The following is a 13,120-nucleotide window of genomic DNA, read 5'->3' as shown; positions in this document are numbered from 1 at the left end:
GAAAAGACTAGTAACTTGCGTTTGAATGTAAGTAGTCATAAAAGGACGCAAACCTGGAAGTCAATGCTGTTTTAAGTCCAACTGATTGCGTCTATCTTTTTTATTTGACTTCAAGGGTTTTTGGAATTAACTCTAGGATAATGTCTATGGTCTTTGTTTTTTCCCTTTCCTTTTTTATATATCAGTTACGTATTGATTTATGTTTTACTGCACAGTAATTATTGCAATACATATTACAATAGGGCCGGTTGACAACTTATTGATTGATTAATAAGCAACAAAACTCGTCCAACATCTTAATTTGTCCCATCACATTAAGAAGAAAACAATCTTACTCTTTCACACTCATCCCTCCTACCCCCCCTCCCCCCTCCCCCCAAATAAAGAAAATCATTCATACACAATTGGTTGCTCTTTCAATTAGTATCTTTTGCCAGACGACAAATCAAGGAGATCTGATTCACACACACGACGCAACTCTTTCTATATAGACTACTATAGTACACGACTATTCGTCTATGTACATGCATATTACTGTGTCTCTGTGAATTCTCTTGGAGCTTTGAACCAAAATCCGTTTCTAATAGGTTTTACTTCCTTTTCTTTCTTCTATTTTCTTTTCTCCAAGTATCCGGGCCTATACTTTTTTTGGAATATTTTCAAGCAGTGAAAGAAATTTGGTCTTTTTTTTTACATTAATCTTTATTTCATATTTTTGGATCTGAGATTTTTCTTCTTTTGTTTTATTTAATTAATGGAGTTATGAAGTTAAAAATATTACCAGGAGTCAACGTTGCTTTTCCATGAAGTCCTCCGAAACAGATGATCTCCCTACAATCAACTCATTCAACATTTTTTTTTCATTCTAACTGGCACATATTGAAATTTTCTTCTTTTCATTTAATTACTACTATATTATTACTATGTTGCCATTCACTCTTATAATATAAAATCAGCTTAATTTTTATGTACTACTATTTGGAATATGCAGAAAGTGAAGCATGGGGACAGGAAGTGATAAAGTAATTACAGAATCAGGCGGAGGAATTAGGAGAAGAAATTGTTTTTGCACAAAAGATGATTTTCTACCTGAGGAGTCATTTAAGAGCTGGGGCAATTACGCGAAGGCACTGAGGCAAACGCCGACGAGGTTAATAGAACGGGTACTGACACGATCGGGAGATGAGGCGGAGATAGAATCCAAGTCACGAAGTCAGCACGAAATGAAGAAGACGCTGAATTGGTGGGACCTGATATGGTTCGGGATGGGAGCCGTGATAGGTGCAGGAATCTTCGTACTGACGGGGCTTGAAGCTAGCCAAGACGCTGGACCGGCTGTAGTTCTGTCATATGCCGTTTCCGGTGTCTCCGCCTTGCTCTCCGTCTTCTGCTACACTGAATTTGCCGTTGAAATTCCGGTTGCAGGTAATCATCAGTACACTATTCTGTTCATCTTATGTTCCTTTTAATTTCCTACGGATCGTTTAACTTATAATAATCGTGGAGCCAGAATTTTAATTTTAGAACTATAATTTTAAGTTACTGAATTCTAAATTTAATATTTTTATATATTTAATGAATTTTTCACAAATACAATAAGTTTGGCCGAACCAGCATTCATGCTTCTAGCTCCGCCACTGTTTATAATGTATTGATAGTGTAAGTGTACACATGTTATGCTTTTTCTTAAAAACACTTCTCAATGGTAAAGTAGATACAGGTTTAAAAAAAATCAAAATATAGTTAATTTTTTTAAAAAAAGTATATACAAAGTTTATGAATTTAACGCTTTCCTATATTAATATGATGAAAGGATATATTTAAAAAATATTAGGCAAAGTACTCCGTTGGACTAACGGGGACTTAAATGATAGTGACAACTGTTTGAAAGCGGATTATATGCGTCTATAACGTGATTTTTTTTCTTGTCTGTATTTCATTGTTTCTTCTTCTTCTTCTTCGTTTGACAGATATGGAATTATAAAAAAGAAAGAAAGTTAGGATTACGAATCTTTGGCCGTTCTAAAAATGAAAATACTAAAATCAACAGCTAGCGTACACATGCATTTGCCTTGATTGCCCAATGATTTGCACTATATATTTAAAAACTGTCTTTAAGTTTATGGAATCTTATACTTCGAGTTGAAAAACTAGATCCTAAAAAGTAGTAATATTTTAATAAATTAAAAGTCTACATCTCTTAAATAATCCCACGGTCACTGCCAAGTGCCTGCCACCATGTTGCTGGTATTAATTGTTGTATTGTTTGCATGTAAGGCTTTAAATTAGGGGTATGTTGTCATGAAGCTATATTTGGGTATAAAATCTTTTAAGATACTTATAGTTGTCCTGTATGTTTATTTTGTGCTGAAATTTCTGAAGTGTCAATGCGTTTATTGCAAATTCAGCAATATAATGAAGTCCTATCTAATTTTTCTCAAAAATGACCAAACCATTTCAAATAATTAATAAATACAACACACATATTACTACTTTGGTGTAAAGTCATGGTCCTATGTATCTCCTTCTACCAATGGCAGATCGACTCTGAGTTATGGCTACTTAAGCGCCCATTATTTTTAGAGCCAAAACTATTACTAATATTAAAAACAGTAATAATTTCTATAAATACCTTAATTGAGCACCCAGCCTCACTAGTAATTTTTAGATTAAAAAAAAATGAGCATACATCATTTAAAAATCTTGGATCCGCCACTATCTTCTACTGTTTTCAAACCTGTGATGATTTTATATTTTGATAATATCTCTATTTTAAAAGGTAGAATTAGGACTTGCCCGGGGCTCGGCCCAGGGTGGAGCACTCGTAAAACGTCCCTAGACTTATGTGTGGGGTTTAGTTCTGCGAGACTTACGTCTTGGCCGTCAGGGCTTACGCCCCCGACACGCCCAACGCCCAGCTGGGCTCGCCTAAATAGAACTTTATGCAATTGTGTGTAACTAACCTTGTAAATCCTCAAATTTTCTTAATAAATCGTTGACTATTCCAAACTATTTTTCTTAAATCATAAATTATTAAGTTGAGAGTATTTCATGTCATAATAAAAATAAAAATTATTGCACGTAATCTACTAAGATTGCTATGATAGTAAATTTCAAATCAATATTCATTTAAAAAGTATTTATTTATTAACTTTTGTTATGTCTTTATTATATAATGGTCCATAATTTATTTTTTTATAATTATTTCCCTAAATATTATTTTTTTCACGTTTACGAGATACAATACTTATTAATTTAATAGATCAGTATTAGTTAGTAACTATTTACAATAATTAGTTATCATGGTATTGTATGGTGAATTATGTGTCACTTTATTAACTTGTTAAAACTTAAAAATAAATGATGCTAGATAATCATATTTAAATTGTGAATTATGTTTTTACATAAATTCCCTTTCAAATAGAAATCATATTAAATAAAATGAGTATTTTAATTTTTTTTAATCAAATTGTAATATCGAAATTCTTTCAAGATTCATTACTCCTTAAGAGATACATATAAGATTTCGTATCGAATACATAACTTTTGATGTTTGAGTTGTAACAACGTTGCAACTAATTTGCATATTATGATATATGTCATATTTTTCGTATTATTCATAGATGAATTATAATTCATAAATATTTTAAATAGATTATTTGATATAATTTTATGATTTTCATGTAATTTTTATAATTATTTTTTATTTTATATTATCTTAAAATTCTTAAAATTAATAAAATTTAAAGATCTGTGGGACGTACGCCCCATATCTCAGGGTTACACCTCGCCTCGTCAGAAGTAAAATGCCTCGCTTCACGCCTCCGCATTTTAAAACATTGGATATTATAAAATTCTTCCTTTTCAATATCCACTAAAGGACTTACTTGATACTCCCTCCGGTCCAAAATAAGTGATTTTTTGGATGTTTTCACACAGATTAAGAAACCTACCTTTTAGCATTAATTAGCAATAAAATTGACCATGTTAACCTTTACTATCTCACATAAACACTCCTAACACATATTCCAACACTATTTACTCCAAGGACAATGTAGGAAAAAAATAATTAATTCATTCTTGAAATCTGAAAAAATTACTTATTTTGGACCACAAAAAAAATACCAAAAAATTACTTATTTTGGACCGGAGGGAGTACTTCCTAATACACTTAATTAGGGGGGGGGGGGGGGGGGGGAATCTCCAATATAATATAAATGTCGTTTGGGTTGTGTACAGCCGGATATTGAAAACTTAATGAACCCAAAGGTTGTGGTTGTCCTTTTCTGCGGTCAACGCTAGCAAACCAGGAATATTGGATTTCTCACATGGCTTATGGCAGTGTTTCCTTTCCAGTGTAGTTGGGCGTTGAAGAGTCAAAATTCCAGGTTGGAAAATGGAAGCACAAGCCTCCAACGTAGCTACGTCACTTTTCATTTTCTTTCATTTTTTTGGGGTCAACTTACGTTTTAATTAGCGTCAAAATTGACGAATGGCTTTGAATTCTCATTTCCGGCTGCATTATATATTTGACTTTTAGGATCTTTCCCCTTGATTCTTTTTATATTTTGGGGGGACTACTAAAGGGTAGTTTGTTACATAAATAAATGGGAATAAAAAATAGTCACTATTTTTTATTTATTACCATAGGGAGCATGAGATTGAATTTTGGAGTAGATTTCTTCGGGTAATTGTAAGTACAACACATAATTTGTCATGTGTGAGTTAAATGTACATAGTCAATCATAAATAAAAATACTTAAATAAAAGAGAGTTAAAAATGAATCCATTATCCCGCGAGTGTCGCAACCTTGCATCATAGACCCTCTGGAATTCTTTGATTGTCGTAAACAAAAACGAAGATAATGTTAATAACTTAATATGGATTTAGCCATGTGGGTAATTAGGGTTCTTTTACCCGTTTACACATTCATATTCCCCCAATGTACTCGCACATTGGATTGTCTTTTTCAATAGTTCAAGTTGTCCTAACTAGTTATAATTCTTTCCCCATCTAAATTAGTTTGAACTAATTGTAACATGTTTACCGCATTTCGATCAGCAAAATCTAGTTCCAAATTAATTATCCCTGGTATAAAACCCTTCAACATTTTATCACATGACAATCGTGCACCACATCTTACTAGTGTTATTACAATCCTTTCTCTGTTCATAAGCTATTTGTAAACTAATAAAATTAAAAGAAATTAAAGCTACGGCTGTTTACTGAAAATTTCAGATTAAGAATTATATAACTAGATGAACAATCACGGCATCCTTTTTTTTTTTTTTGTACATAATATTTGGCGATAACATGTAGATTAATATCTTTGTGTCTAAAACGAAATGAACCATGACGGATGATTTTCATCGAATATCCGTGATTACGACTTATACTTTGACATTGGAATTTGCAATAGGTCTAATCACTTTATAATTTTTGAAGTGTATGACCATTTAGACGCTTAAACTTTTACAGAACGCACAATTTTATTTACATAATCCTAGCTTCAACAATATTCATGGAATATTTACTAAGTATTGAAATGATCGTTTTATATAGGTGGCTCATTTGCCTACTTGCGGGTGGAGCTTGGTGACTTCGTGGCCTTCATTGCTGCTGGCAATATTCTCCTCGAATACGTGATTGGTGGAGCTGCAGTGGCTCGTTCTTGGACCTCTTATTTTGCAACTCTACTGAACTTCAGGGCTGACAAATTTCTTATCACTGTAAACGGTTTAGCCAAGGGCTACAACCAACTTGACCCAATCGCAGTTGGTGTTTGCTTCATCATCTGTATCATTGCAATTCGCAGCACAAAGGGTTCTTCTCGTCTCAACTACGTTGCCTCAATCATTCATATCGTCGTGATCATTTTCATCATCATATGTGGCCTAATCAAGTCGGATACCAAGAACTACACCCCCTTTACGCCATTTGGTGCGCGTGGTATTTTCAAGGCTTCTGCTGTTTTGTTCTTTGCTTATGTTGGTTTTGATGCTGTTTCAACTATGGCCGAGGAAACTAAAGATCCGGCTCGAGATATCCCCATTGGCCTAGTTGGTTCTATGGTGATTACTACCACTGTATACTGTATATTGGCTATAACGCTCTGTCTTATGCAGCCTTATCAGAACATTGATCCTAATGCTCCGTTTTCTGTCGCGTTCAAAGCTGTGGGATGGAGTTGGGCGCAATACATTGTTGCTGCAGGTAGAAGCAGAGCTACAATTGCGTTCAGATATTACTTTTTATACGTATATATTAAATCTTGGATACTGTTAACAGAATTCCTGACTTTGCCACTGATTGCAGGTGCGTTAAAAGGAATGACATCTGTGTTGCTGGTAGGCGCGGTTGGTCAGGCGCGTTATCTCACTCACATTGCGCGAACTCACATGATGCCTCCGTGGTTTTCCTATGTTGATGCGAAAACAGGAACGCCCGTTAATGCCACGGCCGTCATGATGAGTGCTACCGCGATCGTTGGCTTCTTCACGAAGCTCGAAATTCTCTCCAATCTCCTGTCGATCTCTACACTTTTCATCTTCATGCTCGTGGCGCTCGCTCTCCTCGTTCGTCGTTACTATGCGAGCGGCGTGACAACAAATGCGGACCGCAACAAGCTAATTGCGTGCCTATTGCTCATCCTCGGGTCCTCAATTGCCACGGCTGCTTATTGGGGACTTAGTGAGAATGGATGGATAGCATACTGCATTACTCTGCCTATTTGGTTTATGGCAACTGCGGGGATTTACATATTTGTTCCTCAAGCTCGTAATCCAAAGCTATGGGGTGTGCCTCTTGTGCCTTGGTTGCCATCAGCCTCCATTGCCATTAACATTTTTCTTCTAGGCTCAATAGATAAAGATTCGTTCATAAGATTTGCTGGCTGGACAGGGTTTCTTTTGGTGTATTACTTCTTTTTTGGGCTACATGCTTCTTATGACACAGCAAAGGAGTTGGAAAAGAGCAAAGGGTGGAAGAATAATATTGAAGAAGGAAATGCAGTTAGCTCTAATGGGTTAAAACATGCTCCTCCTGTTGCTTCTGGTAACTGAATTGTGTCTAAATGTTACAGCGTTATGTTCCTAGTGCTCCTATTTTATTTGTCTTGATTCATGCATATTATGTTAGTCCGTTGTACAGACTGTTTCTAAAGTAAACTAGTGAACGTTGCTGCAATTTACCTAACGCTATCGTTGTACTTCTCAGGCATAGCCGCTTTGAATTAACATAGGAAGAGTTTAACTTTTATGTACTGATAATATTAAAATATGTACCCAATCAGGTCATTTGTTAGGTATATAGGTAAATTTCTCGATAAACATTAACTGTTAATATGATTATGATTGGTAAAAAAACATATAGGTTAAAATTCACAGTATCTTTAGAAACAACAGCCTTAGGCTCCCTGTCGCTTGACATAGTCCGAGGATCTGATGACTGCTTTCCACGACCCCAAAACACAAATCCTCTCTTTCTAAGGTCAACCTCTAAAAAAGAAGAAGGAAAAACCAGCCCAGCCCATTTAACCACTAAAACCAAGGGAAAAAATAAAAATAAAATAGCTAGATTTATAACTGGTAATTGAAAAATAGCCGCAATTTCAAAAGTAATCAAATTTAGTCTGTATGAAGGAGTTCCAACATAATATGATGGAAGTTTATATGCAGGAGCTTCATAATCCCGCATATTATGCTGTAACTTTCCGTGTTTCAGCAAAACAATGACTATTTTCAACGACTTTACAAAAACTGGCAATTTTTTATTAACGGTCCGAAAACTGGCTAGTCCATGCTTTTTTAACTAAAACCAATTCTTCCTTGGCCCTTTTCTGGTAAAAATTGCACGGGGCGTCCTATTTGGGCGCCCCTTTTTAACCTGTAGCCGCTTTGTCTTTTTGTTTGCATCCGTACCCACTTTTTAAAAAACTTCAGCTTCCCTTTATAATTGAAGTTTTCGGGTTACTAAACAAAAACTTCAGCTCTAGAGCTGAAGTTTTTATTTTATAACTAGCAAACTTCAGCTCTAGAGCTGAAGTTTTATTTTATAACAAAAAGTTCAGCTCTAGAGCTGAAGTTTTTATTTTATAACTGGCAAACTTCAGCTCTAGAGCTGAAGTTTTTATTTTATAACTTGAAAACTTCAGCTCTAGAGCTGAAGTTTCCGGGTTACTAAACAAAAACTTATAAAATAAAACTTCAGCTCTAGAGCTGAAGTTTTTATTTTATAACTGGCTCGCGAGTTAAAAAAAAAAACTTCAGCTCTAGAGCTGAACTTCAGGCCCGGCTACTAAAATGCTGAAGTTTTGTGTAATTGTCTTTGCTACTTCAGCCCCGTGTGCTGAAGTTATGTGAAAAAGCGGGTACGCTTGCAATTTTTTTTGCAAAGCGGGCACAGGTTAAAATATGACACAAAAAGCGAGTATAGATGCAAATGCCCTCCTTTTGTGTTTGAGACCAAAACAAAAGCCCAATCCTCCAAGTGCCCTTCTCCACTTTCACCAGAATTAAACCTCTGCCATAAGAAAATATGTTATTTCAACTCCCTTTTCAGGAAAGTAACGAAAGTATAAGATCATGCCAACTAGCGGAATGAGAAATTTGAGTCGAATTATTACAAAACAAGCTATCAATGTAATTGAGATAATTAAAAAGTAACGAATAATAACAGGCTAACCAAATATAAATTACCTATATTTGGAGAAACATATAATAATACCACTAAATCATCCACTTTCACAAGGAATATAATAATAGTATAATAGTAATATGTTACTATAATATCCATGAACTTCTTGTGGCTGATAATGATCATCAACACATTTCTTGTTACAATAAGTCCAATCCAAATGCTTACTATTAATGCATACTTCCTTTTAAAATACATTTCAGAAATCACACTATGTCAATTTCAAGACCATTATTAGAGATATCAATGATGGTAGGTTATAATCTCGTGTTTTAGTCGCTTATTGCACTCTAAATTACTGCACTTTAATTGAGTTTGACCTTTAATCGCTAGTGTTTTGCACTAGTTTTGTGTTTTACGCCTTGCAGGAGTGATTCCGAGCTATGTAGATGTTATAAAATAAATTCGAGCTATTTGAAGCTTTGAAGTCTGAGTAAAAGCCCAAGGGATTAAGCCGGGATCGCGTTCGGGGGTCAACGACCAAGCCTGGATATCAAAAAGCGAGCTAAAACAATTCACTCTGGGAAGCCTCCACAGCCACGACTGCCCAATTTCTGCTGCTGTCAATTTTGTCAAGTCTCTGGATTTTCCCACTAATGCCCCACATGGCGCGTTGCCTCATGCAGCGCGCCTGTACAATTTTTACAGAGCAGGAATGCGCAGGTATTTTCGTCTGGGCCCGACCCTACTTAGTATAAATACATGTAAAAATATTATTTTGTGGACTTTCGACACATCTTAGACTGAAAGAAGCTAAGGAGGGGGTGGAGAAGCAAAAGCACAAGGATTTCATCATTCAATCCTCACTCAAGACAAGAGTTTGGATCGTTTTATATTTTCCTTTGATTTAAACATTGTTATGATGAATTACTCCATATCCATGGAGTAGTTTTCTTTAGAATTTGATGGATTTGGTGTATCGATACTTGTTTGTGGATACTAATTCTAGTTTTATGCATTGAAATCGTTTTGGATGATTTAACCATTGCATCTATATTCACTTGTTCATGTAATCGAGAGAGCCATAACTTGTGATATCTGCGCATTATATTTTATTTGTTGAAGTCATTGATTCTTCTTAGTAATCGAAAGAGGCTAGTTGAATTGTTGATTAAACTTAGTTAGGAGGATAATCGAGAGAGGTTCTCCTAAAGACCAATCCACTACGAATTTTTGCATATCTTCATGAGCTTAAATTGGTTCATCGTGTTAGGTTGAGACTTAATTGTGAGAGGATTTTCTACTAAACAATTGAATTAATAACCAAGTGAATTCGAGAGACTCACTTGAACATTAGAAGTGAATTATCTAGAGTTAGATCCCAAATATTTTTCTTATATCTATCCTATCAACCCTACTTCTCCTAATTGATAACCTTCTTTGCTCATTACTTGCGTCGATTGTCATTAGCCAATAGTTTAGATTCTTTGTTAATTTTAGTTTAAATCACATAATTCTCAACTGTTGATCATCTTGGATAGCAATCGAGCTATAAACTACGAAAATACTGTTTAACTCCAATCCCTGTGGATACGATATTTTATTTTACTATATTCGACTAGCGAGCATATTTAAGTGTGTGTTTTGTGCTCGTCAAATTTTGGCGCCGTTGCCGGGATTGGCAATCAATAGTGTTGAAATAATTTATAGTGTTAATTCAGGAATTTTTCTTTTTATTTTATTTTCTCTTTTTACTTTTGGTGTTCTTTGACTATGCGCAGGCTACACGTTAGATTGGTGCATGACTCGATCTACTGGGAAAGAAGTGCCACCACACGAGCCAAAAATTGAGAAACAATTGCGACAATTGAGGAAGGAATGAAATCTCCCTGAGAATATCGAGAAGGTTGGGAAATCCTCAACCGCAGTAATTGGAGATTATAATATTATGGATTTAGCTTCGAAAGAGGCATCCTTGATAAGAGAAAAAGCTGCTCGGGATGCCCAGCTATTAGAGATGCAGAAATTTCATATGAAGAAGAGAGGGCTCGGAGAACGGATCAGAATCAGCCCTTGGTTCTAAACCAGTTCGGAAACATAGCTCCCAGCCAAGGGAGACAACTTGGTGATTATGCTAGATCGGTCTACAACCAAGGTTTATCAAGTGTGAGACCACATCCTGTTGCAACCAAATTTTTTGAATTGAAGCAAGGGTTGCTTCAAACCCTTCAAAACATATGTGTCTTCAGAGGAAAGATGAACGAAGATCCAAACAATCATATGATGGACTTCGAGGAGATAATGAGCACATTTCAATACAATGGTGTGTCACAAGATGCAATTTACTTCAGGGCATTCCCCTTCACTCTCAAAGATGATGCAAAGCACTGGCTTCGAAGCTTGCCCTAGGGATAAATTAGAACATGGGAGGAGATGACCAGAAAATTTCTTGCTAAATATTTCTCCTCAGCTAAACCGGGCAAGTATAGAAGAGAGATCCATAACTTCTGCCAGAACGAGACTGAAACTGTGTTTGAAGCATGCGAGAGGTTTAAGAAGATAGGACAAAAGTGTCAACATAGTGGAATTGAACTCTGGATGCAACTCTAGGACTTTTTGGATGGTTTGACACTGGCGTCACGCAGAACATTGAGTAATGCAGCTGGAGTCCCGTTGATGAAAAAGACTCCAGAGGAGATAGTCACAATTTAGATGAGTTATCTCAAGATGCAAATCAGTGGCCATCTGAGATTGCTGAAAGAAGAAGATCAACTGGTGTTCATCAAATTGATACTAATACATCTGTGCAGGTACAACTTGATGCCATGGCCAAGGAAATAAGGAAGCTGACTTTAGCTTTGATACATAATGAGCCTCATGCAGCATGTGACATATGTGGAAGAGGACACCCTACTCATGAATGTCAAGCTTCAATGGAGGAAGTGAATTGAGTGGGTAATTATAACCTCAATTCAATGGGTCAGAAGCACCCCGATTTTTCATGGAGTTCACCTGGAGGTACTGCAAATTCATGGCAACAAAACAACCCTAGGTTTCAGGGACAAGGAGCTCCTGGTTTTGTGAATAAGCCAAGGCCGCAGTTTCAGCCTCAATAATCAAATTAGTATGGATTAGACGATCTTATGAATTCATTCATTGTCAAGATAGATGAGAGGCTAGATGCTCATGGTGTATCTATCAAAGAACTTGGGACAAGTTTGCGTAGTTTGGAGAGACAAGTGGGTCAAATGACAAATATATTATCTGAAAGAATCCCAGGTACTCTGCTAGCTGATACTGAAAAGAATCCCAAAGAAACGGTAAATGTTGTGACATTGAGAAGCGGGCAAGTGTTGAAAGAACCCACCCCAGTCCAAAAAGAGGTTGTGCCTGAAAAAGAAAGTGGGGAGCAACTAAAAATTGAAGATGAACGAAGAAGAAGAAAAGCAAGAAAAGTGTTGAGAAAAAGAAGAAAGAGGAAACTTCTAGAAGGGAGGAATCTAATGAAAAGAGCAAGCACATGCCTGCTCTACCGTTTCCCTAAAAGCTCTATAGAGAAAAAAAGCTGGATAAGAAATTTGAGAGATTTCTAGATATGCTGAGACAGGTTAATGTAAATCTGCCATTCACTGAAGTTCTCTCACAAATGCCAGCTTTTGCCAAGTTCTTGAAGGAGATCCTAACAAAGAAGAGGAAGATGGAAGAGACCTCAGTGGTCAAGCTCACAGAGCATTGCAGTGCAATCTTGCAAAATTGACTCCCACAAAAGTGTGGAGATCCAGGGAGTTTTACTATACCTTGCTCATTAGGCACTCTTAACTTTGATACATTATGCAATTCGGGTGCCTTAATTAATCTAATGCCTTTATCTATTTACAAGAAACCGGAGAAGGAGATTGGAGAGATATGGTCGGTGCCGATATCTTTGCAGCTGGCTGAGCAAATGACTATAAAACCCGAGGGGATAGTAGAAGATGTTTTGATGCGGGTGGATAAGTTCGTATTTCTTGTAGATTTCATAGTGGTGAATATGGAGGAGAATATAGAGGTCCCCCTCATCCTAGGAAAACCATTTTTAGCAACGGGTAGAGCTATACTGGATATACATGATAGAAAACTCATGCTTAGAGTGGGTGAGGAGACGTTGTTTTGAGATGAATGTAGCAAATAGAGTGAAAAAGGAGAATCCAGCAGCAAGTGTTGAGTGGAAGGTGAAGCGCGTGAAAGAGAAGGCTGCTATTATTGAAAAAGCTAAGTGCGGGGTGTACCCCAAGAAGGCTGAGAAGAAGCTGTCTGCATGGATGTGTGCACTAGTTCGGGCGCGTGGAATGGGTCCTGCCTTCGATTCAGACTCCGACTAGAGATTCAGGGAAGTTTCCTCTACCTTATGCTTTTTAATTGTGTGTCATAAGGACATGCCACAACTTAAAGTGTGGGGTTGGGGATAGTTGTATGTTGTATGCATATTAGTCTTAGTTTTTTTTT

At 36.4% G+C, this 13,120-nt stretch overlaps 1 protein-coding gene across 1 annotated transcript; it reads left to right on the top strand.

Annotated features, from left to right (window-relative positions):
* The first annotated feature begins 348 nt into the window (after positions 1–348).
* LOC109214974 (cationic amino acid transporter 1-like) lies at positions 349–7,208 on the top strand. The gene is made up of 4 exons (XM_019378956.1): positions 349–587; positions 992–1,425; positions 5,564–6,214; positions 6,317–7,208. The coding sequence occupies exons 2-4, from the start codon at positions 1,002–1,004 to the stop codon at positions 7,060–7,062; spliced, it is 1,821 nt and encodes a 606-aa protein (XP_019234501.1). The 5' UTR covers positions 349–587; positions 992–1,001; the 3' UTR covers positions 7,063–7,208.
* The last annotated feature ends 5,912 nt before the right edge of the window (positions 7,209–13,120 follow it).

This window comes from Nicotiana attenuata, unplaced genomic scaffold (assembly GCF_001879085.1).
Source record: "Nicotiana attenuata strain UT unplaced genomic scaffold, NIATTr2, whole genome shotgun sequence".
NCBI classification, from domain to species: domain Eukaryota; kingdom Viridiplantae; phylum Streptophyta; class Magnoliopsida; order Solanales; family Solanaceae; genus Nicotiana; species Nicotiana attenuata.
Note: the sequence above shows the minus strand (reverse complement) of the source record. Positions and strands in the feature narration are given on the sequence as shown.